General features: G+C 47.5%; 1 protein-coding gene across 1 annotated transcript in view; it reads right to left on the reverse strand.

Annotated features, from left to right (window-relative positions):
• Nucleotides 1-27,085, reverse strand: part of DNAAF8 (dynein axonemal assembly factor 8) — a 92,529-nt gene that overhangs the window by 25,435 nt on the left and 40,009 nt on the right. Inside the window, exons 13-23 of the mRNA XM_059862051.1 lie at nt 23,192-23,308; nt 20,722-20,866; nt 17,674-17,893; nt 15,733-15,839; nt 12,645-12,775; nt 11,214-11,358; nt 8,366-8,494; nt 5,664-5,858; nt 4,141-4,467; nt 2,415-2,489; nt 439-492 (exon numbers count right to left, since the gene is read on the reverse strand). Of these exons, the coding sequence (XP_059718034.1) occupies nt 439-492; nt 2,415-2,489; nt 4,141-4,467; nt 5,664-5,858; nt 8,366-8,494; nt 11,214-11,358; nt 12,645-12,775; nt 15,733-15,839; nt 17,674-17,893; nt 20,722-20,866; nt 23,192-23,308 (1,645 nt within the window). The remainder of the gene's footprint in view (nt 1-438; nt 493-2,414; nt 2,490-4,140; nt 4,468-5,663; nt 5,859-8,365; nt 8,495-11,213; nt 11,359-12,644; nt 12,776-15,732; nt 15,840-17,673; nt 17,894-20,721; nt 20,867-23,191; nt 23,309-27,085) is intronic.

Consider the following 27,085-nt stretch of genomic DNA (forward strand, 5'->3'; position numbering starts at 1 on the left):
ATTAGCAGAGGGACCTGTTTGGCAACGTTCAAACCTGCCTGATTTCCAGTTCTGGCTGGCAGAGCCTTTCCTGGTCTTTATTACATTTCTCTACTTTGTAATATTTTTAGATCCATTCCTCCCAATCCTTTCCTTTTTGCTTCCCCCCAAAAATTATTACATAGGTTTTGATTTCATAGTCTAACAGTGAAAATAGAGTTTAGTTAAATGCTGTTTATAGATAATAGTTCAGATAGGGGTGACTTCAAATAAGTAGGAACTCAAGACAAGCAGGTAGCACATCTCCTGGCATGCTCAGAGTGCATCAGGCTGGATTCCAGCCTAAGGAAAATGTTGGTATCATCCTTTTTTTTTTCTTATTTTGGGTTAGTACATCCAGATGATTTAGTTCCACCAAGTCCTTGTTAAAGAACATCTTTCCATTTGCTCTTCTCTCACCTGCTTGCAGGAAGGAAAACAGGGATTCTGCTCGGCACCTCCAGCTCTCACCCACTACAGGAGAGAAGCAGATTTGAGTGAGTTTGGTGTGTTCTGAGACAATCTGAGAATTGTTCTATCATTTCTACATAAAGCAGCCAATATCACACACTGATATTTCAGGGTGTTACACTGGGACATGGATGGATTGATTTCAGATGTCCTGGGACACCCTGGGAGGGGTCACACTTCCCCCTTCTCTGGTAATCCCAGGAGCACAGGCTGAGCAGGACTGCAGGTCCTAAATTGTTGAGCTTGCAGGGGTCCCTGGGATGAGGTGAGAGATGATGAATCTGACTCCATGTTCTCAGAAGGCTGATTTATTGTTTTATGTACTTATATTATAATAAAGAATGCTATACTAAAACTATACTAAAGAAAGAGGAAGGATACAGACAGAAAGTTAAACAAGAATGATCATGAAAAACCCATGACTGACTCCTCAGAGTCCAACACAGCTGGCTGTGATTGGTCATTAAGTAAAAACAATTCACATGAAACCAATCAAACAATGAAAAGTTGGTAAACAATGTCCAGGCCACATTCCAAAGCAGCAAACACAGGAGAAGCAATCAGATAATTATTGTTTTCATTTTTCTCTGAGGCTTCTCAGCTTCCCAGGAGAAGAAATCCTGGCCAAGGGGTGTTACAGAAAATATGACAGTGACACTAAATCATGTTGGCCCTTGGTTACCTTTTCTGGGATTTCAGGGAGTGGTTAACAGTGGTTTTAAACCTATCTGTGCTCCTAATATTCCACAGTCAGGTCAGATGCTGCCCTGTGCTCCTAATATTCCACAGTCAGGTCAGATGCTGTTTCTGTGTTTTGTTTATGTTCTCTCAGAAACAAAGAGGTGCTGTGGATCCTGAGTGCTGCTGATAAAACCTCCCTGGCACTTCCCCAGCCAGCCAGGAGTGGCTGCTCCAGGGGCTCTCCAGGAGAGCAGAGCAGGATGAAAGGAGTCTGGGGAATCAGAACTTAGGACAAAAGTCAGCAGAGAAATGTTCCCTTCAGTCTAATGGAAAACCTGCAGTGACCTGGAGATGAGCAAAATCAAGGCACTTCAGGCACATCAGAATTGAGAGGTTATCAAGATCTAGGGCACAGTGAGGGGAATCCTGCATCAGATTGATAAAAGGACTTTCTTCTCCAGTGACTGGCAAGTTCAGCCACTGTGACATGCAAGGTAGAGAAGAAAAAACTAAAATCTGTTTGTCAAAACAGAATTACCTTTTTTTTTTTCTTTTTTGGTATTACTGTCCAAAATCCATGTCTATCTGCTTTCCACAGTTATGTATCTGGAAGGTATTTAGCCAAAGAGGTTTTTTCTTTTTCTAATGAGCCCTCTTTCTCTTTCCACATGTTTGTTGCAATAACAAGAGCACAAATAACAGGTGGAGCCAGCCCTAGGGTCCTTGCCTTGTCTCATAACTTTTAAGTTTATCCTCCCAGCACCAGCTTTTTTCCTTAGTGCTGGGGTTATCTGAAAGGACTTTCAGGAACTGTGAATCCCATGGTGACCTGGGCAGCACTGGGATGTAAGTGACAGAGACATAGGAAATGCACCTTCTGCTCTGATTTCATCTCTCTAAAACATCATGAAAATCATCATTTCTGGGATCTACACCTGAAAAAGGCTACTAAAGAGCTGACATTAATTACTTTTCCAGCTGACTTCGCACACCATCCCTCAGCAGGTGGTTCTCAGGACTGTGGAGAGGAAATGATGTGACAACACTCACACCTTCCCCCAGCACCAGGGGGACCCAGCTGGCCTTTCCTCCCCAGCTGCCTGGGATTAGGATGTCTAACCAAAGGTTTACTAATCCCATTTCAATGGCTCTGACAGAGGACACACAGTTCTCTTCAATCTATTTAAGAGTCTAAAATAACTTGGTTTTTTTTTTTTTTTTTTGAAGAGGCAGCTGGTGCTTACCTGTGGTCTTCCCTTCAGTCCTGGAGCTCCTGCCAGGTGGTGGCAGAAATTTCCCAGCAGGGCGGTGTTCTGCATCTGGAGAAGGAAGGACTGGTATTTTTATGGATTCAGGAAGGGAAACCTTCAATGTCTGGGGCAGGAGGGTGACAAAAGTAATTTTATTTAGCAGGGCAGATATTCAACCTGCTACAAAATATTGAAGAGCTGTTCTTGAGCATGGAGGTCTCTCCATTTCTCCCACAACAATAAAAACACAAGGAAAAAATGGAATTACCTTATAAAAGACACAGTGCAGGATGCTGAAGTTTGGCCTCAGCTGTGCTCCTTTGTTCCTCACAGTGGCTTTGGTGCCAAAGGCTGGCACTGCCATTACAACCTCCCTCAATAAAGTGAGCTCACAGCTCTGCTTTCCTCTTGTCCTGCCTTTCCATCTCAAGATAACTTTAATTGAGGGCTGCAGTGCATGAACTCTTTAGAGTTTTAGACACCACTTTGGGATGTCTGATGCCTTCTCTTCTGAAGGCTCCTCTTCTTGCTCACCAGTCTCACAGAGGACACCCCCATAGTTCACTGACAAATCAAACTTGCTGTGAGCCTAAACCCAGGATCTTTTCCCAGACAAATCCTTCTTCATGGCATTCAGCAAAGCAAATTTGTTACTGCACACTACACAGGCACAGTGGGTTTGACACAAGTGGCTGAGTTTGTGTTGATGACAAAGGACTTTTCTTCCCCAAGGAAAGATAAAGGAAGGGCTGTAAATTCAAAGCACGAATGCACTTATGGGACTGCATCACTCCCCTTCAGCTGAAACATGGTGTTACCACAATCTTTGATTTCTATCTGCCTCTGAGTAATCATAAAATCCCACAATGGCTTGGGTTGGAAGGGACCATCTTGTTCCAGCTCTCTGCCAGAAACTGTCAGGGCTCAGAACTGTTTCTCTCTGGGTGAGAGGAGTCAGGCAACCCCAATTCTTCTCTGAATATTTCACATGAAAAGAAAACAGTGGGAGCTTGTAGTCTGCTGCTCTAAACCATCCAGTATCAATAACCCCACAGTCTGCACAGTGATTTAGTTTTAAGAGGCATGGCTATACATTTCCTGCTACAGGAGGAAACTATCAAATTTACTGTGCTGAAAGATCGATGCTGGCACACATCACTGAACTCTGAGAAGCTTTTGACAGCAAAGGTCTCCATTCCTCTCTTCATTCTCCTCCAGGATAAAAAGAAATTCTCAAGAAATCTGTTTTCTTACAGACTGGTCACACCTTCAATCTCCTTGAGCACAGGGCAAGGCTGAGGCATCAAGCTGAAAGTCTGGCACCACAATTAGGGACCCCCATTTGGGTGTGAGAGCTCTTGGGCTCTGTTCTTCAGTTTCTCTCACAGAAAGGGTTTAAAATGCATGGTATTATTTACTGATCTTGCCAATTGCTCTGATATCTTATTAGTACTTATGGAGTACCTCAAGATCATCAGAAAGGGCACCAGGCCAAGCACAGCCACATTAATTAAATAAGCCACCTTGTAGGTGACCTCGGCTGGCTCCTGCTGGGTTCATTGCCTCATCTTAATTCAGCCAAGCACAGAATTTACCCCCACATTATTACATTTTCCTGGGCCTGAGAAAACCCCCAGCACTGGATTCCTTTGTCCAAGCTCAATCAATTCCCACACCCCCTATAGCTGAGGAGAACACAACCACTAAAAACGTGCCTTACCAGTTACCAAATCTGCCTCTGTGAAGAAGAGGATGGCTTGTCTGAAGGTCACCTCTGGGGTCAGGGCCATGATTGCCTGTGGGAGGCTGTCACCCGTGCTGGGGCTGTCCCTGCCCCGTGTCCATCCCTGCAGGGCAGCTCCCAGGGCGTGGAAGGCGTCGATGCCGCGGAGCGCGCACACCAGGACGGGGCTGGACATCAGCGTGCCCAGGCTGCTGTGCCAGTGAGTGTCCCCAGCCTCAAAAGGGGTCATCTCCCTGGCCTGGCACCCACTCAGATGGGGCAGCCACTTCAGGCCCAGCAGCTCAAGTCCTGAATCAGGCTCTGCTGCAAGTCAAGAAAAATGTTTTTAGCACCAGGCGGCAGCTTGTGTTTTGTACAAGTTGTGCTTTTTTTCAGACACAAATGTTTTATTTCACATGGATTTTTTTTCCCTGCACAAGTTTCAATGCTGTTCTGACTTCTGTTTCATCCAGAATGGACTGTAATGCAAATATAGGAATATACTGGGAAAACCCACGAGATGCAAATTCTAAGAAATGCCATTACAGTGAAGAACAAAAAAAGGGCTATCTGGGAAATCAACAGGGAGCCACAGGGAGCAAGTGCCATGATTTGATTAGAGAGCACAGCTAATGGAGGAGAGTTGAAAGGGAATCACTGAGAGTACACTGATAACAATGTGGCTTGGCACAGCATAATCCATAATTATGGATCCTTTAGCACCTCTTATAAGACTTTAAGCAATGTTTAGCAGAATAACAAACTACAGCAGAATGCTGACTTGTCTCTAAAGTAGTTTCAAAGTTGTCAGGGTTGTAAAGTTGTCTTCTGACTATGTAGGAAGGTATTTAGGGCACAGTCCACAAGTGCTGGAAGTTTCTGTTGGCTCAGATCTCGGATACAGAACTTCACAGGATTTTAAGCAGTATTTCAACACAGTTTTGGGAGAGTCAGATACGACACAGTGTAAGACAGGCAGACTTGAGCCCTTTGTGCCTACAGCTCCTGTGTTATCACACTTCAGTGCAACCTGCACATGAAATTACATAAATCCCTGTCCTGCCTAGGGCCTGACAGCCCTTTTCATGCACATGTGAGCAGCCAGTGTGGGGACAGCCTCGCTGCTCCTCCCGCGGGGGAACCGGAGCGTGAGGCCAAGAGGGGCCTTGGTTCTGCTCACCAGGGCTGTCACTGCACAGAACAGAGCCTGGGACTGCCAAATTCCTGTCCCACTTCCAGCCCAGCCTTACCTCCCCGTGCTCAGGGAGGGACACAATGCTCTGTGTTACATAAAAGCTCTGCAAGCCCAAGCACTACTTGGAACTCATTTGATGCTCTCTGTAGCAAATTATGCCCACCTGAGCTGTTTGTGATTGCCCATAACAAACCAAGAGAAATTCTTCAGCTCTCTGGGGGGGGTAACAAAGAAACCCATTCTTCCTGAGGCCCCTTCACCACGTTTTCCTGCTGTGCTAAAAAGAGCTGCTCAGGATAGCCCAAGGTCTGCAGAGCTGGGTTACCTGCACTCTGAGACTGATCCCTGAGGGGGGGCAGCAGGATCTGCTGGAGGAGCTCTCCAGCACTCTTCAGAGCCTGCATCCCCACCAGTGTCAGCATCACCACTTGCTCCATGCCGGGCTCAGCAGCGAAAGCTCGGTGGCCCAGGAAATCCAGAGGGATGGGATGGGGCTCGGGCACCGCGCTGAGGTTTCCTCCTGCCCAGGGAGAGCACCAAAACAAAACTGTTACCCCGTGAAAACACAGCTCAGGCTTTCTGCTGTGGAGGAATTGTATAAATCCCAACCAGCATTTCACTGTCTCCTCACACTTCAGCTCAGGAAAATCCTCCTGAAGGAGGAATATTAACACAGCAAAGCCTCTCTAATTAGTCCCAGTCCTTCCCTGGAATTACATTTTGCCATGTAAAGCAAATCCATTCCTTGTAGTTTTGATATCCTTATTCACACCATTAGGCAGAGCTGATAGATCTATACCAAAATGATTTAAGGCACCAGTTTTGGGTTGATAACTAATGAGTGACTTCACATTAAATCAATAGCTCATTTTGCTTTCTGGGACATTGCAGGGCACACAATTGGGAGCTAATTTGGGGACTGCTGTAACTCTGTGCTTCTGTCCACAGTCCTGTTGGGAATAGCAGAGCCTGGAGAATCCCTGGCCCATCAGAAATCCCTTTTTGTTCCATACTGATTCACTACATGATTATGTAAGCAATTGTATCAATAAACATTTATTTACTTACTTATTCCTACATCATAACATTTCATAATGCTAGAGAATGGTGAATGACATGCATTTAATTTTCTTTTTTCCTTAGGATTTAGAGTCACTTTTGTTTTAGAGAGCAATATGTTTTAACTCAAAGTCCTGGCATCCATATTTTGAAATAATTAAATTAAATTAAATTAAATTAATTTTAACTTGCTGAACACATGAAAACCCCAACATGTAGTTAGTGAAATAAACATGGGATTATTTTTTTACTCCAAGTGTATAGAACTAGGAGATTTAAGACTCACCCATGTGAGTCATAGATTAAGAACAGAAAACCCATTTCCTTGCTGTTTGAAATCCTATCAATCTCCCAGCTTTGAATGAATGAGTTACCAAAGTGAATACAACTGTACAAACTGAAATTTAGAATATCTGAGTAAAATGAAATTGGAAAGTGCCTGTTCTGCACCCACAGAACTATAGCTGCCAGCATTTATCCCTTCAGCACATTCCAGTTCTACACACAACCAACAATTTATCTCATTTTAATATTTTGACTTGAAATGATGACAATAAAAACGTATTGATTGGCTATTAATCTTCTAATTATCTTAATTCAGGCTTAATTAAATGCTACCATGTCATGTTTCAATAACTTCTTTTTGCATGTATCTTTTAACTTACTTTGAAAAGGTATTTTCACTTTGATTTCCATTGATTCTTCCATGAGAGTTACTGTGATTGACTGGCAGCAGAACTGTCACTGTGATATTTTATGAAAATCCTTTTGCTAGGATTTTTCTCCTGAGAAGCCTCAGGAAGGAAATGTAAACAATAACTATCTGATGGCTGTGGAATGTGGTCTGGAGATGGTTTACCAACAGGTGCAACTTTGATTGGTCTCATGTGGATTGTTTTTACTTGATGACCAATCACAGGTCCAGCTGTGTCGAGGCTGTGAGCAGTCACAAGATTTTATAACCATTCTTTTCTAGCCTTCTGATGTCTCCTCTCTCTCTCTTTAGTATAGTTTTAATATAGCATTTTTAATATAATAGATATCATAAAATAATAAATCAGCCTTCTGAAACATGGAGTCAAGACTCTCAACACTTCCCTCATCTTGGGGACCCTCAAACACCACCACACAGAACAGTAAATGAGATCCTGCAGACAAACAGCATATTCCTAATGGTTTTATCCAGGAAAATCCCTTGCTAGTGTGGCTGCTCCATCCCTGCAAGTGTCCAAGGCCAGGCTGGACAGGGCTTGGAGCAACCTGGGGTAGTGGCAGGTGTCCCTGCCTGTGGACTGAAATCACACAATCATTGAATAATGAGGTTGGAAGAGACCTCTAAGATCATCGAGTCCAACCTGTGCCCTCACACCTCAGCCAGACTATAGCACCCAGGGCCATGTCCAGTCTTTTTTTAAACACATCCGGAGATGGTGATTCTACCACCTCCCTGGGAAGGGCATTCCAGTCCTTTATTATTCTTTCGGTGAAAAATTTCTTCCTAATATCCAACCTATCCCTTCCCTGCCATAGCTGGAGACTGTGTCCTCTGCTTCTGTCAGAGACCGACCCCACCTGGCTGCAGCCTCCCTTCCAGAAGGTGTAGAGAGCAATAAGGGCACCTCTGAGCCTCCTCTTCTCCAGGCTGAACACCCCAAGCTCCTTCAAACGTTCCTCTCAGGGTTTGTGTTCCCAGCCCCTCAGCAGCCTCGTTGCCCCCTCTGGATGTGCTCAAGCATCTCAACATCCTTCCCAAACTGAGGGGCCAGAACTGGGCACAGCACTCGAGGTGTGGCCTCACCAGTGCCGAGTACAGGGGCAGAATGACCTCCCTGCTCCTGCTGGCCACACCATTCCTAATGCAGGCCAGGATGCCCTTGGCCTTCTTGGCCACCAAGCAGATGAGGTGTGAGGTCCCTCCCAGCCCAGAGCAGTCCCAGTCCCTGAGTGCCCCTGGAGCCCCTGACGTACCCAGGCTGAGCAGCGCGGCCGCGGCGTACGGAGCCCCGTGGAAGCAGAGCGACGGCTCCTGTCCAGCAGCTGCAGGGGGGAGGCTGTGCCCGCTGCCAGGGCCTGCCTCTGCCAGCTCCTCCATCAGCCCTGTGCTCAGAACAGCAGCAAATGTGAGCAATGCTGAGCTCTGCTCAGCCTGACATGAAAACACTCTGCTGTCAAAGGTTTGAGTCACTGGTCACAGCTCCCCTACAGACTGAGCTTACCTGAGACACCAAACTCAACTGAACCACCCCCTCTCCCCAAAATCACATGGACCCCTTAAACAGGGGCAAGGAGCTCCTGAAAACAGAGGCTGGCCCACAGCTTTCTCTGGCTTTTTCAGCAGCACCCAGTTGTTTCTATCCCCTTCTAACTCTGCTGGGAACTGAAACGTGGAACAAGTGCACAGATGCTGCCACAGAGCTCCTGAATTTGAATAAATATCTTAAATAAGGTGGTGTCCACTGGGAAGAGTCCCAAATCTGAGCCCAGTGCTCCTGTGGAGGCCCTCAAGGTGTCTCACACTTCCAGGCATGAGGCCAAAGTCCTGCATCCCACAGGGCCCTCGTGGGCAGGCAGGTCTTGCTGGGGTGACAGACCTGAACAGAGACATCAAGTTCTGCTCCTGTGATTTCCAGCCTGGAAAATATCCCATTCCACACCACTTTTACAGACACTAAGTGCTTAAAGCCACAAACTCTCAACTCCCATTCTCCCTCTAAAGAGCTGGGCTGTGCACAGGCAGTGCATTAAGGTGTTGCATACAGTACATTTCCACAACAATTAGTTCAGCCTTCTGTAATAATGTTTCAGGCCACAGTTTTAAAGGCTTGTTATTTTTTAAATTACTTTGTACACATTTGATTGCTTCCTACCGCACAAGCCTGTCAAAAATTCACTGTAGTGGAGCATGGGAAATGGATTATTGGTGTTAGGGGCTGATGGCAAAGCTTGGATGTCAAATGTACCACTGACAATCACCTGCTCCTCAAAATTCAAAAGGCGTGAGGCACCAAAAATGGGTCATCACTGTCCCAGCAGTATTGCCTGTTGTTTATTTAAACTCAGAAAGTAAAGCTTGGACAAAAATGTCTGGTGTTTGGACCTCAGGACAGAGATCCCACCGATTTATCTGCTCTGTTTCAGGAGTATTTGTCAAATTTTAACTTGCTTTGAAAATTGAACAGCATTCGAGACCCTGAAGGGGAAACTGCTTTTCATATTGATTGCAAATGCAGAATTTCCTAGTGAGGTATTTACCCTACTCCAATCTCAGTGAAATTCTGCACTTCCCAGAGGCCAATCCAAAGCTTGTGGGGAAAGAATGTCAGCTTCCCCTCTCCAGGGCTCTGGAATATGGACTAAGGTGTCTTTCTGCAGTACAGGACTGATGAAAATAGCACAGAACACATGGAAAGAGGCATTTGCAAAATCTGTCACAAACAAAGGGAAAAACCCTGAGTTCTCAAGCATGAGGGAAAATATTTTACCTTTCCAGACTACTCTTCATTCCAGCCCCCCCATGTATTTCCAGTGGAAATTTCCCCGTGCAAAACATGAACACAAAACATCATCTGTGGCACTGAGGGAAGCTGCAGAAACTGCACTTTTTAATGAGCAACTTTCCCTGGGTGCAGAGGCAGCAGGTGACACGGGGCTGTAATTACTGTGCCATGATTAATCCTCTGTGTCTGCACATGTTTTCAGAACATTCTGTGATAGTCTCAAGAGAAAAAGCCCAGGACTATTTGAATTGTCATTGTTTCCCCCCCTCCCAAACCTCTAAATGTTCCTTCCTATTGTGGATAAATTAAAGGAAGCAATTGGGCTGGGGATGAATGTCTCCATCACGGGCTGTGGGGGATGGTATTAATGGAAGGGTCACCCACAGTGACCCCTTCTTGGGAAGGGGCAGGGCAGGATTTCTCTTCCCTCCTGACCACTGCTGTTGTCTCTGATCTTCCCCACTTGAGGTCCATGTCAATTGTTAAACAAACAGAAACTCAAGTAAGAAGATTTTAGGCAGCAACTTGGCTGGGTTTTGGCAGTCCCTCCATAGAAAAGGAGTTACTCTGGGGTGCTTGGAAACCACAAGGATGCAGGACTCGAAGCTGAGGCTGATAGGATCAGATGCTGCCCTCAGGCTCAGTGGCACAGCTGGATTTTGGCCACCCTACCTCTCTGGGCAAAAAGAATTTCTGAGAGGAGGTGACTGAGGCTATAAAATCCCAGCAAGAGCTGGGAGGGACCCACAAAGATCCTTGAAGTCCAACTGCTGGCCGTGAGCAGGACAGCCCCAACAACACCTCCACGTGTTGGGTGTGAGATGCCAAAGTCAGGCCCAGCTTTGAAGTGTCCAGGGACAAGGCTCACAAATCCAAACAGGAGGTTATAACTTCCCATAAAGGAAAAATATTTCCCATAATGATGGAACAAAGGCCCAGGGAGGCAGGAGAATCTCTGTCCTTGCAGATTTTCAAGACCTGACAGAAAAAAAGCCCTGAGCATCCTGAGGGAATTCATTGCTGATGCTCTTCTGAGCAGGATGTTGGATGAGAGACCTTCTGAGGCCCCTTCCACCAGGAAATACTCAGTGATTTTGAGTTCAAGAGGACTCCAGAGCTAAAGATCAAACAACTGGCAAAGGCCAGGCAGCTCTCTTGGGTGTGTGGTAGTGACTGATTCATACCTTGGTCTGGAGATTCCTACAGCAACATGAGGTCTTGATATTCCCAATAAATATTCCCTGCACTGTACAGCTGGGGTTGGACTGCTGATGTGGAACACCCTGCAATGCAAACCCTCCCTGGCAGGGCAGCATTACCTGCCAGCAGGGCAGGGATGTGATGTGTGGCATTCTCCTTCCTCAGCAGCAGCACCAGGCAGTGCCTGCGGGGCTCACCAGGGACTTCTCCTCCTGCAGCACCAGCAGGTGAGCCTGAACTCTTGCCAGGGCAAAAGACAGCAATCTGAAATCATGAAGGGCAGATTAGACTGCTAAATCCAGATGTAATTACTACAGGGCTCAAGCAAATAGATAAATTACAATGGCATAACAAGATCCAGCTCACCACTGAGCCAGAGGAACTCCAATATCTGGGTGCTCTGCGTCATCTTTTCCTGAGACAGAGAAACTTAATTTAAACTCAGGGAAGATGCTTAACACAAAATCATTCTGCCCTGCAGCTGGGCTGGGCTAAAACCACAGCAGTTGTAACTCAGCTGATAGGTGGTACCATCCACCCTAAGTGGATGTACCATAAGTCACTCTAAGATTATCTGGAGTCTCAAATGAAGGGATGATTTTCACATTGGAGCAGTGGTTGCTGCTGTTAACTCCTTAATGGTCACTTAGCAACATGCTCCAAATATCTGGCTATTTGGGCTGTAGTATTCCATAAATAGGTTTTATTCATTCTATAAAATATTATGGGCAGGGACGTTGTTATTTCTTAGGCTTGATCACAGAACAAGCAGAAAAGAGGGAATTTGTAGAGTTTGATTTGCAAAATTATGCATTTCCTGACTGACATAGCAAAGAACCCTCAGCATGATGATTTGAAGTGTGGGGTCCACTCCTTTGTGAGAGAAGGTGTCATATAATTCCTGTGGTATTTATAATAAAACAAGGGCAGCACTGGACTTCTTGCATATGTTAAGTTTGACTGCAACCTTGCATTTGTGATTATTGCTGTTTCCTCAGGCTGACTTGTCAAAATGCCAAGTGCACTTTACATCAAACCTATCACCATGTTAGGCAGAGCTTCAAAGAAAAAATAAAAGTTATTTTTGAAAGCTCTTTTTGAAACCCATCTGGAATGCACTGAAGTAGGGGACTTCATGCTGAAGGGCCCAGAGGGACTGTGAAGTACATCACCAAATATCAGTCTGTTAGTGAAGACTCTGCTCCTGAACCACCCTTGCCCATCAGTATTTTGGTTCATGGGGCTACTGCCAGCTCTTGCTTATTCTGACATCAATGGCAAAATTCACATTTGTTTTAGTAGGAGCAGGATGATGAATTTACACTCCTGTTCTCCATGAGAGGCCAAGGCTTTGTGGGGTTTTCCTGCTAGGGAAAAAGCCAGCACTGAAAGCAGCCAGAGCTCCACTCACAGGAACACGGAGAGCTGGGAAAGAGAGAGTGGCTGTCCTCCAGCACTCACTGGAGGAGTGCTGGCACCATCAGCTGCAGGGCAAGGGGTAAGGCAGGGCACAAAGGGCACAGTACCTGCCCTGCTGCCATGCCCAGCACAAGGCCCTGCTGTGCTGAGAGCTGCAGCTGCCGCAGTCCTTGCAGCACAAAGCCCCGGCGGGCACAGGCAGAAAGCACAGCCCCGTAGGCACGTGGAGACACCACCGGTGACACCAGCAGAATGATGTCCCCTAGATCAAAGAAAGGGCAAGAAAAACAGCATATTATTGTCACAGGAGCTGCGGTATCAGTGCAAGGCAGCTCTCAGAGCAGCTGCCTCCACCTTGAAGCAAACAGCTGCATCCCGAGCAGGGCCTTGTGTTTTATGGTTTGTTTGCTGCATCCAGCTCATCATGACTGCAATCTAAGGCCAGCCCAGAGTGGGAAAGCTTCTGGAATCATCAGTAATATCTTTGTGAATCACCAGATGAGACGAGCCAGGCTGTCTCCCCAGGTCTGGGAGCTGCTCACAGGCAGTGTGTTGGTGCTGGCTGGGCCGTGGGAGCTGTCCCCAGGCACCCCCAGCACTCAGGGCAGGACTGAGCCTTGCAGGCCTGACCACACTCTGAGTGACCAAACAGGGCAACAAGAACTACTTGTTCTTGCTCAGTTTGTCCACTCCAAAGAGCATGAAGCAGCTCTGGCCATTCCTCTCTGCTCTCATTGCTCTTTGCTTTACTGGTGGTCCCAGCAATCCTGCTCAGCACTTCCTTCTGCTCCCTGTTGTCCTCCTTTGTTCCTGCCTTTAACCTTCACCCCAGACCTCTACTGTGGCACAAGCTCCTGAAGCTCTGGACCACCTGTGAACTCACCTTTGGTTTGGCACCCTCTGAGGTTTGGCACCCTCTGAGGTTTGGCCTCACAGGTTCCTTGGACATCATGGTAATGGTACCAGTCTGCCCTGTCCTACCTGATCCTCTTCCAGCAGCTCTGGCTGCTCGAGCTCTCCTTGAGTCCCTCATCCCAGTACAAACAATTGTAGACACAACTGGAATTCACCTTGGCTTAGAACTTTGGGTTTTTAGACTCCTGTTCTCCAAGTTCAATCCCAGGCTCCCTGCCAACCTTGAAGCAAGCTCTGGAGGAGCCTCCAAGGCCTCCTGAGCAGCCCCCCACATCTTAAACAGTGTGAGAGAAACTCAAAACTTTTCCCTGAAGCCTCTGACCTGCCTGAGCTCCCTGTATTTACCATGACCTCCACTATTACACTTTCTCAGTTCTAACACAGCTTTTTTATCCCTCACAATGTATATTCAGGTCTCCATAAGCTGCCAAGAGTGAGCTCTGAAGACAAATTCTCAGTACCACTTCTACATGGGTTTCCTCTATGCCACCTCAGTAATTTCTTAGCTTTAACCAATAGATTTAATGAGATTGGAGGGTTTTTCATGGTGTCCCAGTTGATTCTGAAGGTAGGACAGTGAATATTTATTTTTATTCTAGACTTTGTGATATGGATAGCTGTCCTGCCAAGGCTCAGCCTGGTTGTTCAAGCAACAGCACCAAAACAAGGGAAACCTTGTATTTATCACTAAGGATGGGACAGGCAGGATGGTTCTTTGCTTAAAATCTCTGTTTGGTTTTATGGCTTTAACACTGGATTTTAGCCATATTCATGAAACAGGAACAGTCAAATCTAAGATTGTTGGTGGGAAGATTTTGATTCCACTCCAGTTGATAACACTTTAAAAACCATTTTTTTGCACACACATATCCCAAATCTACGAGAATATCTGCTTGGGTCACCAAAACTCTGATTACTGAGAAGGGGCAGGTCTACCTAGCTGCAGTTCCTCTGCTCTGCATGGGTAAATATTCCTGTCTCCAAAAGGAGCTGCTGGAGACCAGAGGGAAGGAGGCAGTGAATGTTTCTTTTCCTGAAAACCCCAAGGGTGTCTGCTCCCAGAGCAGAGTTTCAGCTCCTCTTGCCAGAGCAAAGTTATCTGAGGAGCAGAGCTTGACAGTGACTTCTGAGGCTCCATGCAGATGGAACGTGGTGTGGTGGAACTCAGCAGCCCACAGCAAATGTGAATCATTAAGGGCCATAAAAGGAAGGGGAGGCAGCAAATGTGACTCATTCCATCAGTAGCCACCAGCTGCCATCAATCCCAATCCCAAATAACAGAGCCAAGGGCTGCCTGCCAAACTACCTGAGTTAACACGAGCCAAAAGATGAAAAACTGTCTCAAAATTGGTTTTTTCCTTTCTCCCTTCTCTATTTTCCTTCCCTTCTACTCCTTTTTCATCTTTTTGCCTTATGCTTCCATCCTTTTCTCATGGATTCTTTTCTTTGGCAATGTAATTCCCCATGCCTTCTTTCTCTGTCACTCCAATCCTGCTTTCCTTCTGCCATCTCCTCCCTGACAGCTGCTGAACTTCTGCTCCCCTCTGCTCTCCCTTCATTCCTGTGAATGAAATTCCCACCTTCAACTGGGCCAGCAGAAACCAGCCAGGAGCATTGTCCAAAAGCCCCCTGCACCCCAGATGTGCTGTGCCAGTCCCACTCCAGGGGATGTTGGCCTTCACAGCAGGAGCCCAACACCTTTTAGCCAGGCAGAGCCTTGGCAGGTGTCCCCTGGGTATTGCTGGTTAGGTTTGCTGCTGGTTAGGTACAAACTCAGGGGCTGAACACTGCTCCTACAAAGGGAAAATGGGGATGTGAGTGATAACCCTTTGATATTAGTCCCATAAAATGCTCTCCTTTCTGACTGAGGTCAGTCCTGCCCTAAACAAAGCCTTAACCTTTTAATTCCCTTGATTATAATAATCACTCTCCAGCAGGAGAGGCAGATGATCTCTGATCAATGAACCAGCAGTTTAAGGACTCTGTTAGCTCTTCATGTGACTGTTTCTTTGTGCAGAGATTTCCTGTGAAGTGTTTTTGTTTCTCTTTCCCCCCTTCAGTGACATCCAAGCAGCCCCCAGGACTCCAGCAGCTGCTCCCATGAGGAGGATGAGGTGGTGCCACTTCTCTGCTGCTTCATTTCAGGCAACAGTGTCCCACTAGAAATTCATTCCTGCCTCCAGAACTGGCCAGGTCACAGCCCTGAGCAATCAGAGGCAGAATTGCCTATGCTGGGCTGGAGTAAAGTGATGTTATCAGTGAAGGAGAACTGTAAACCCTCAAATTTCATTTCCTAGCACTGACCTTTGGTAGTTGAGACAAGCATGGCTGGAGGTCGAGGCAGCATCAAGCCCTGGAAGTCAACTTTTTCTTCATCTGCTCCTGCCCCAGCTGATGAAGGTCTCTGAGAGCTGCAGAAAAATGATAAATATTAAATGAAAAATATTAAAAGGTTCTGACTCAAACCTACTTTCTATGACAAATCCAAGGCCACAGAAGCTTCTCTGGTAAAACTGCTTTACTGGAAAAGCCATTTCAATCCCTTGTCCGTGACATGAGCTGCATCAAGGTCTCTCTGACTGAACATCTTTTCATATTACTCCCCCTGAGGCTCTCTGTGTTCAATTAAAAGTAGCTAATGCAAAGTAGTCAGCTTGGCAAAGAAATCTGGGAATCAAGAAATATGTCAGGCTGCACTGGCAGAGCTTTTCCCACCCACAGACACATCCTAGTTGCTATTCACTTTGGGTTCTTTAGGCTGAGTTTAACCAGTTTGAAGGGTTCGTGTTAGGCAACAAGCACGACCCAGTCTGGCAGGGATGTTCCACAACATTCCTGCACATCCAAAAGGACCCAATCAGGGCAGGGTGAACAGAAGGTGTGCTTGAAAGCCAGGGACTGTCTGGGAACAGTTTTGGCTGGGACTGTGAGCTCAGGCTGCTCAGGCAAACCTGCCTCATCCCTTGCCACCACCACGGAGCTGGCTGGAACACATCCTGCTTGCTCACTCCCAGGAGCCTGTAGCATTTGCAAGTCTAATCTGCAAAGGGCAATCTGAGCTGCAGTTTGTATTCCTGTCTCCCAACAGACCAAATTACCAGCATTAGGAGAAAGACAAGTGCATTATTTAGGAGGTAGCACCGCTCCTCCTGACTTAGGAGTTATACCCGAGGAGCAGAATTTATCATCTTTGTAAGAGGAAAAATGCATCCCTGAGGAAAATAAACAAATAAAGTGAATGAAACTCGACCAAATTGATTTTTTTTCTGACATCTGAAACATAAAAATGGTGAGAGTCACTGGTTGTGGCTGCGAGCAGAGCTGAACTCTGACACATAATCCTGCACAGTTAATTCCACATGGCTCAGCTTTGCCACTCACAGAAAGCACTGACAGCAGTGCAGAGGATCTCACCTCCAGCCTGCTCCTCTAACTGTGCCACCCTGCCCCCAGAATCAGGCAGGATCCCTAAAAACCTCTTCAGAACCTGCAGGTCTGAGCCTTCTGCAGCAGTTTCTCATGCAGTTCAAGGTTTGTAAGCCACCCTTCATTTTCACACACTTCTCTCATCATCCTCCAAAGAACCTTTTCCTACTGAATCCCTTTATCAGTTGATAAACAGGGCAAAGCCAGAGGTGTCCTAGGAGAGGATCACTCACTGGCACACAGCCTTGCAGCTCTTCTCCTGCACCAGGTGTCCAAATCTTGCAGCAAGAGTATGAATTGGAGGTCTGGATACCAGGGAACAGGGAATGAATGGGAAGCAACTGCAACTGTCCCACACCTGACACATCCAGGAGCTGAGAGAACAGGAGCTGGACCTGTGCCAGGGCAGGTTTAGGTTGGATATCAGGAAAGGTTCATCCCCAAAAGTGCTGAGCACTGCCCAGGCTCCCTAGGGAATGGTCCCAGCCCTGAGGCTACCAGAGCTCCAGGAGAGCTTGGACAATGGTCTCAGGGAAGCCCAGGGTGGCATTGCTGGGTGAATGTGCAAGGCCAGGAGCCGCCCTGGACGATCCCTGTGGGACCCTCAGGATATTCCATGGTTCTATGATCTGCTGCAGAAGAGAGAAGGATTTCTGCAGACTGCACAAGTGGCTTGGAAATGCACAAGTAGAGGAATTGCCCTCCCTGCACTCCCGTTCTGCAGGACCCTTGGAGGGCTGACACAGAGATCTCCGAGTGCCTGCCTGCCTCCAGGGCTCACTGCCTGTGCAAGAGCTCCAAACCGTCCGGGGCCATCACCTGGAGGGCGGGGGCAGGATTCCAGCAGCTCTCCCTCCGAACCAGAGGCACAGCTCCCGGTGCACCCGGCTGGCCAGGGGCAGGGACACGACAGGCTCCGCCCTGCCCCAGCCTCGAGTGATGTCCTGCAGGATGCCACGGGCTCTGGGCCCTCTCACACCTAATGCCAGCACTGGGGGCACCCTGCCAGGCTCTGAAGTGTAGGTGGAAGGCAGCTTTTCTGTGGAAACAAACACATGTGTGAGAAAAACATGGAACAACCCACCCCAAAGTCATTCACTCCATTCAAGGGCTCTCTTCAGATCTGTCAGAGGCAGACTTCAACAGAGGAACCACCTGGTTACCTGCCCTGGGGATCCATCCCCTGGTCACCTGCCCTGGGGATCCATCCCCTGGTCACCTGCCCTGGGAATCCATCTCCTGGTCACCTGCTCTGGGAATCCATCCCCTGGTCACCTGCTCTGGGAATCCATCTCCTGGTCACCTGCTCTGGGAATCCATCTCCTGGTCACCTGCCCTGGGGATCCATCCCCTGGTGACCTGCCCTGGGGATCCATCTCCTGGTCACCTGCCCTGGGGATCCATCCCCTGGTGACCTGCCCTGGGGATCCATCTCCTGGTCACCTGCCCTGGGGATCCATCCCCTGGTCACCTGCCCTGGGGATCCATCTCCTGGTCACCTGCTCTGGGAATCCATCCCCTGGTCACCTGCTCTGGGAATCCATCCCCTGGTCACCTGCCCTGGGGATCCACCCCCTGGTTACCTGCCCTGGGGATCCATCCCCTGGTTACCTGCCCTGGGGATCCACCCCCTGGTCACCTGTCCTGGGGATCCATCCCCTGGTCACCTGCCCTGGGGATCCATCCCTTGGTTACCTGCCCTGGGGATCCATCTCCTGGTGACCTGCCCTGGGGATCCATCCCCTGGTCACCTGCCCTGGGGATCCATCTCCTGGTCACCTGTCCTGGGAATCCATCTCCTGGTTACCTGCCCTGGGGATCCATCTCTTGGTCACCTGCCCTGGGGATCCATTCCCTGGTCACCTGCCCTGGGAATCCATCCCCTGGTTACCTGTCCTGGGGGAGAGATGCTGGCAGCACCTGCACGTGTTTACCCAATAGCAAACCTGAGGTTATTCAAGGCAATCTCTTGGACAGAGGAATTGGTTGCCTCATATTTGCTGTGAAAAGTTATTACAGAGCAGGTGATGCACTGGAAGTGTCCCTGCCTGTGGCAGGAGCTGGAACTTGGTGGTCTTTAGGGTCTTTTCAGCCCAAACTGTGACTCTAAGGCAGCACTTCAAGTTCCTCTTGTTCATCACCACAAGCAAGGCTGGGGGACTGAAGTACAGGACAAGAACAGGGGCCTGAGGAAAGGGATGGTTTTGAAGGGCATCACAAAATGGAAATCTGGAGACTTCTTTTTTACCTTATTTCCTTCTGGATTAAATACAGATTTTGTACAATGCTCTAAGGTCCAGGCAAATATTTGATTTGCCACCTTTAATTTTCTGCCAGGATGTGAACCCTGACTTCCCTTATATCTTTCCACAGCTCTTCCCTATGACTCTGGCAAACCTTTCTCCAGCACAAGTGGGGCCCAGGAAGTAACCCCAGAAAAAGCAAATTGCCTCCTTTCCAATTCTCACTGCAGATGTCAGAAAATGCAGCAAAGTGTGTGATTTTCTTCCCTTAGGTTTAAAAACATATTCAAATGTATCATTTCTTGCATGAGAATCAGAAGGCAGAACACAAATCTCCAGAGCAGGTAGATAATGGAGCAACTGGCTGTAAATATTTAAAATAATAATTTTAGTGTTATCAAGCTAAGGGTAAAAATCTAATTTACAAACTTGCACAGCAGGTCTCAGCTCAAATGAATTGTCTCTTCATATGAAATGTTCTTAAATAATGGTGCATGGCACAGAGCATTGAAGCAGATCTGCTGCCTGTCAGCTCCTAATGACTGCAGGTTTTATGGTTTTCTTATTCATTTCTGGAGCCCTCTCCATTTCTCCAGCTCTCACAGGAATGTGTTCTGTGCACAGCACCCAGACAGCTGCAACTGCAATCCCATTCCTAGGGCAGCCTGCTCCTACTGCTTTCAAATGCAAAAAAGGAGTGAGGAGACTGGGGAATTTTCTCTGCTTAAGCTGGTCTTCATTCCCCCCCTGCCAGAGGAGAAGGAAGCCCATTTCTCTCCCTCTCAGCCTGCCTGTGCCTTTCCCAAGAGAAATGGATTGTCTGTGGCACATCTGAACCTTCCAGAAGAACTCTGTGGCGTAAAAAGATGCACAAGCCACAAGCAATCTCTAAACTCTGCAGCTAAGGGCACACCTGTTGCTCTGGAATATCTGAATATTGTTGTGCTGCAGCAGCAACCAATAATGTTCCATAATGCTTTAAGGCAGGCTTCATCATCTCTGTTTCTCAAAGGGGAGAAAATAAAGATTTGAGTGGTACATGCCAGTATTTGATACATTGGTGTCTGATGTTCAAGACTTTGTGATTTGAGTTCAGAGCCCTAGATTGTGTTTATTTACTTTATCCTGCTGGTTTGCCACCTCAGATGGGATTCTATTAAATAATGTGGTATTTTGGTGATGGTTGATCAGCCAATGCATCACAGGCCAGATAAATCAGTACTCCTGAAGTCCCACAGGCAATGAGATGGGGGAATTGTGGAAAAGGGAGGCTGGATTTTCTGCAGCTAAAACCTTCAGGAGTATTAATGGGAAATTAAATTATTTTATTTAATTCATATGAGCCTATCCCTGGAGCTCAAGGCACTGAAATGTGTGAAAGCTCACTGCAAAGGAACAACAGCTAAAGTTTGAGACCCAAAAATGTATGAAGAGTTAAAAATTCAGCTTGTGGATATTCAATACCAGGAACAGAAAGAAAGAAACAGACAAAGCTATTCTATCATTTCTTTTGGGAAAGATACAGGAACTGATAAAGCAACCCTCATGCAAATCTGACTCTGATCACCCTTCACCTCAGTGCAGTTACAGCTCTGGGAAGCTCTGGAGGAGAAGCAGAGCCCACCTGAGCTGGAGAGCAGCAGGTCCTGGCTGGGGTAGAGCAGGCGGAGGCCACAGACATCCAGCCCAGAGCCCAGCAGCAGCCTCAGAGTGTGATGGGTCTCCAGGGGGTTTTGGAAGAGAGCCTCAAACAGCAGCACCATGGCAACCTGGACAGCCAGAGAAAAACATGGAAAAAGCAGGGAAATGCTCCCAAGCCCAGCAGAAGCTCAGAGCTGCAGCCCTGCTGCTCACCTGTAGTTCCCAGGATGGATCTGCACTGCCAGAGCTACAGAGAGGCTTGGGTTTGGTTTGTGTTTATGTGCAGCTCACACACAAGGCTCTTGGCTTTGGGCTAAATCACAGCTATCAGTAATTATCATTTAATCTATTTCTGCTGATATAACTTTGCCTTTTGTCACATAAACTTACTAGTGGAAAACTGCAAGGCCTCTGGGGCAGAGCTCACAGTGCATCCCTTCTGCTGTTCACTTTGTGCAGCACCATTTGCCCAGCTTTGGATGATTAAATAATAATAGACCAACTGGTTGTGTCTCTACACCTTTAACAGCACCAAAATCAACACTAAAAAACATCAAAAGGCAAACACATCACTGGTGCTGTCCCAGATTTACATTTCTGAGTCTTCTGTACCATCCTAATCCACTTCAGCCCATCCTGGCATGTAGGAAGACTCACACCAATATGTTCTGAATGTTTATACCCAAAAGGGAAACAAATTATTATTATTTTCCCCATCAGAGAAACAAATTGTTTTAAAAAGCAAGTCCTTTACAACAGGGAGTTGTGCAGTTCTGTGGATAATAAATTGTCTAGCTGGGGATCAGACAAGGTGATTTTCTGGCCCAATTTTGGTCATGGTTCTCCTGGATGTTGAACAGCTCAAGGATTTCCCCAGCTCCAGGTTTATGGCTGCAGCAAACACCAAATGAATCCATCACTACTGGACACTTGAAATGAAATGCTACTGCCCCATAAAGACATTATGAGGCTTTACCATCATGATAAATGAAGACAGAAATTTACTCAAATCATATAAAAGTGGCCTAATTAGGAATAAAAGCTCCATTTCTTTATGTTTGTCTAGCTGAAGCTCTCCTGCTATTAACCCAGTACTCACAGCAGCCAGTAAGGAAGAATTTTCCTGTGGCTGCTCTGAGTCCCTGGTGCTGCCTGGGCTTGGGGCCAGCTGTGATAACAGAGCCATCTAGCACAGGGAAGCCTCAGCAAGTGCCAGTGTCCCCTTTCCTCAGGAGCCTGGCACTTGGCCTGGCTCTCCATTGCAGATTGGTTCAGTTGTGCCTGCCCTGGTCTCAGACATCACCAGTGCTGGCCACTGAACCCTGGGCTTCCTGCCTGGGCCTTGTCACTGGGGGCTCCCACCTGAGGGCTGTGCCCAGTTCTGGGGCCACCAACACAAGAGAGATGTTGGGCTCTTGGAGCAAGTCCAGGGCAGCCCATGGAGATGCCCCAAGGGCTGGAGCCCCTCTGCTCTGGAGCCAGGCTGGCAGAGCTGGGGGTGCTCACCTGGAGAGGAGAAGGCTCCAGGGACACCTCAGAGCCCCTGCCAGGGCCTAAAGGGGCTCCAGGAGAGCTGCAGAGGGACTGGGGACAAGGGATGGAGGGACAGGACACAGGGACTGGCTCTCACTGCCAGAGGGCAGGGCTGGATGGGATATTGGGAATTAGGAATTGTTCCCTGGCAGGGTGGGCAGGCCCTGGCACAGGGTGCCCAGAGAAGCTGTGGCTGCCCCTGGATCCCTGGCAGTGCCCAAGGCCAGGCTGGACGGGGCTTGGAGCAGCCTGGGACAGTGGGAGGTGTCCCTGCCATGGCAGGGGTGGCACTGGTGGCTTTGAGGTCCCTCCAACCCAAAGCAGTCCTTGGCTTTGTGACCCTGGGCTAATCCCTGTTTCTGCTGCTGGCCCTGCCCTGCTCTTCTCAATAACAACTCATTTCACAAGGGTGAGGTCCTGAACATTTTGTGCTGCACTCCTCACCAAGAGCTAATTGAAATCACTTTAACCTTCTCTTCTCCTGGGGCAGAGTCAGTACAAATACTCCCTACATGTTCATACAACACACAGTTACTCAAGGTCAGGCAGAACCAGAACCTTCAGAAATTTCTTGGAATGTTTCTGAGTTTAATCAAAGTTGTGCTGTTTACTGACTTCCACTCAAGTGGTTTCAGGTTATCAAAATTTTGTCTACTCTTACAAATTTGCACCTGGTTGGTAGCAATTTCTCCAACCCACACATTTCAAAGTTTAATCTTCTGTGGCTCAGAGCAATCAGCACATCAATACTGATGACATAAAATACTCAGCTGATATATTTAGGTTCTGAGTGAAAAATACTTCAACACCAGTATTTGTAACAAAGCTCTAGATTGAAATATTCCAGGGCACTTAATTGTCTCTCAGTGTCCCCCCTGACCCCCAGGGGAGGAAGGAGGGGGTTGTTTGTTGTTCTTTACCTCGATGTCTGTGTCTCTGCAAGCCTCCATGGCACTGCTGTCAGGGAAGTGTTTGTCATCACTCTCAACTGTCTGCCAGTAAAATCCATTTGGCACTGCAAACACTTTCTCCACATCCTGAAATGCACAAAGGACAGCTCTCACTTCCATGTTACCTTGGTCCCTTAAAATAAAGCAGGAAAAGCAGGATCTTGTGGCCACAGAGCACATGAGGATGCAGCTGGTGGATTAAACCCAGCCCAGTGTTGTTAATTTATGTAATTTGCTTTCTTCCAATATTCCACTAGCTCCATTTAATTGATATCCCAAGAATATGAATCTGCAACTGCTTCCCAAGAGCCTGAGCATTCCCAGGGTCCAACCCAGTGACTCCCCAACACACAGAGCACCCACAGACATCACCAGGAGCTGCATCCATCAGCTGAGACCTCAATTCTCCAGGACTGTGCAGAGCACTCAGCAGAAAAGACCTTTGTGAAAGCAATGCTCTAATTAACCAATCAAATGGAAGGGTAGAGAAGGGATTGCATGAATTTCTACATGCCTGTAGCCAAACTAGCACATTTCTCCTGTGCTCATGTCACCACAAGTGACACATATCTGTTAGCCTCATCGTGCCACATCCTCATGGATAGGCAAAAAACTGGCATTTGGGTCACAGCTCCACACAAGCACAGCATTTCCCAGCCTCAGCACCTTATTTTGTTTTTCATCCATTTTCTGGGCAGCCAAGCAAGCAACTTGTACAAGTGCAAGGGTAAGGATGTGTCACTCAGGAGAGGAGAATGTGCTGTGACTGCACGCTCTGTAAGCAAGGCCACAGTCCAGGGACAAAGGCAACCCTTGAAAGTCACATTTGTCAGCTTCTGGTTAGAACATTCCAGAAATACAGATGCATTTAGGCAGAGTTCACAGTGGGCAGCAACCATTCCAGGGATGAAGAAAAAAAAAATAGTCACTTTTAAAACACAGGCTCAGGTGTAACTCAAAGAAACTTCACTACTTTTAAAGGTTCTGCTTTGATTTACTGCAGGTATTAATTTGTCCTCAGCTTATGTGGACTGGCCTTTTCAAAAACAGAAAAAAGAAATTAATTTTCAACATGGTCTCATCAGGACTTTTATGATGGAGAGAAAAGGGGCTAACCCTGCATGAAGAAGCATCCACTCTGCATGATGAGCTCCATATAATGCTGTTTAATTGTGTCATCACCTGAGAGATTTCGGGTGAGCTGCTTGGCAAATGATAGGCACTTCAGAGCATTCCACAAATGTTTCAAAGTAACAACCAGAAAATGAAATTCATTTGAATATTAAAGCCCCTCTGACAACTGCCTTTCCACTTCAGTAACTTTTTGTGTTGTCTCCTTCCTCTGTTTTCTGTGCTTCATGAGGTATTTGCCTGAAATCAGAACTGGAGATTTCACTTTTCACCCTGTTTCAGTCAAATCAACTGCACCAAACCAAGGGCTTTGGTATCTCCCAGTGGATCTGTGCATTCTGTCCTGCAATCCGTCAATCCCCAGCCCCCACTGCTGATATTACACTTGGTTGTTGTGGAAAATATCATCAGAGGAAAAGGAGACTTAAGGAAAGGGATCTTCCCCATTCCCAGTGCATGATGCCAGCTCCTATCTGCAGCAGTGGCACAGTGCAGTGAGCTCAGACAAGCTCTACAGAGTGGGGATGCAGCAAAATCCCAGTTTCCTATTTCTTTCAGCTGTTCCTTGAGCAAACCTCCTGCCTGTGAATGTTCCAGAAGGAAAAGAAGGAACAAATGTGCTCAAACCAGCATCAGCTTCTATTTCCACAGAAACGTTCAGGATAATCATCCAGCTCCAGGGCACAGGGTGGAAAATCCAAGGGGGAAATCCAAGGGGATTCCAGGTGGAAATCCAGGCTGGAAAATCCAAGGGGAGCCCCTTGGTGTAAGCTGTGCATTCACGGGGATCCCAGGATCCTGTGGCCACACCTGGGAAGCCAGGCCTGTGGGAATTGTTCCTGCCATCTGTCAGATCTGTTTTCCAACAGCCAACCTGAATGGGAGTTCACAAACAAATAAAAAACAGAGCTTGAAAAGTCTTATTTCTCCCAGAAAATCCTTCTCCTTAGAATTAGAAAGCAGACAGGTGGCTGCAGGATGAGCACTCTGCTTTGTCCAGCCTGGCTGTAATGTCCAGTGGAGGGCTCCTGACACAGCCTTCCTGTGCCATCAACAGGAAAAAACAGGCAGAAAACCACTTTCCCTGTGATGTAGAAGAGAATTGCATGGAGCCATTTGTTCTAATACTGAGCTGAGCCCTCTTGGACACAAAAAGAGAAAGGGACCCTCTGCAGGCAGCTGCAGGAGCCTTCTGCTACTGCAAGAACTTGGACACTGCTTTCTGTTTATGGTACCTCAGTGCTACTTTTAATGTTCCGCAAGAGGGAGGGTGTGAGAATTGTGTTGGTTTCACCCTAGGGCTGGTTCCTGTCACTCCTCCAATGTCACAGGAGCTGTAAATCTTTTCCCAAGCCTGTGGAAGCATCAGCTCTGAGTGCTGACCTGTCCCCTGGTGGGAGGAGAGGAGACTCCCCAAACTCTCAGAATGGTGAAGAAGCAGCCCAGCCTTTGATCCCTACCTGAAAACACCTCTCCAGTGAGGCTCTGAGCTCTGTACCAACCTCCCATCTCCTGGGAAAAGCCTCCTCCCAGGGAGGAAGGCTCCCTGCACTCAGCAGCAGCTGCACAGCCCCAGGGATACTCTGACTTCTGCTGTGACAGGTTTCAAAGCCCAGACCCATGGACCCATACCCATCCCCATGTGTGTTTCCAGGGCTTCTTACAGCACTGACATCCTCTCCATCCACACTGCCATGATCAGGATGAGCAGGGAGGGAGGGCACATCCATAAACTCCTGCTTTTAGTTATTCCTTTTTGCCAATTTATCCTTATTTGGTTTGGGTGACAAATTCCAGCTTCTGCCACCTTAAGACACTGGGAAAGACCACTTTGTGCCACAGCTAGGATTGAACACACACCAGTTTTTCCAAAAGCATTTCAAAGAACGCCCAAGCTCCTGCTTTGGTTCAGATAATATTACCCAGATGAAGGCAGACAGTTCTGGGAAGGAAATTCACAGGAGAACAAAAACGTGCTATAAAATCCTCAGCAGAAAGAAGAATAAGCACATTTCAGAGGAGACTGGAGCTGCAGCAAAGCCATGAATATTTAACTGTCACACAGAAATATGACCAAGCCCATGATCCTCTCTTTGTACTTCCAGTGTTTTCTGTTCCCATCTCTGACAACAAAGGAAGAGCTTTTGCTGTCAGGTGATCTGAGAGAGTCTTCTGAGTTGCAAGGAGTCTTCCAAGCTGTTCCCAGTCCCAGCAGGAAAACAGAAACTGCAGGAAGCATCCCCATGTACTCCACAATCTCATCTCACACACAAGGCAAAGTTCTGCTCAGTCATTATCTCTGTGAGACAACAGCAAACCCCTCAGAGAAGGATGCTGCACTTGCAGTCCCTGCAGAGCCAGGGGGGTGTTCTGAGCTCAGGTAACCTCTCCCTGCCAGCCCTGCTGAGCACATCAGGGCCAGCAGAGAAAGCACTTCCCTCTCTCTCTCACTCAGCAAGGCTCATGTCTGATGGGATTCACCAAATCCTGCCCCTGAATGAGCACATCATCTCAAACTCTCTCCTCTCCCTGCTGCCCTGTGCAGGAGCAGAATTTTCCTGATAGAATCCAGATGAACACAATGCTGAGTGTGTCCCCTGCACATCTTCCCTCCCCACTGTGCATGTTCTCTTCAGATGGCTGCAGAATTTAGTACAGGAAAGTGGAGGCACCACAGGAAGGGCCCAGGCAGCAAAAAGTCTGGGATAGAGAAGGCTCAGCAAGGAAGACATG

The sequence above is a fragment of the Haemorhous mexicanus genome, chromosome 17 (genome assembly GCF_027477595.1).
Source record: "Haemorhous mexicanus isolate bHaeMex1 chromosome 17, bHaeMex1.pri, whole genome shotgun sequence".
NCBI lineage: Eukaryota > Metazoa > Chordata > Aves > Passeriformes > Fringillidae > Haemorhous > Haemorhous mexicanus.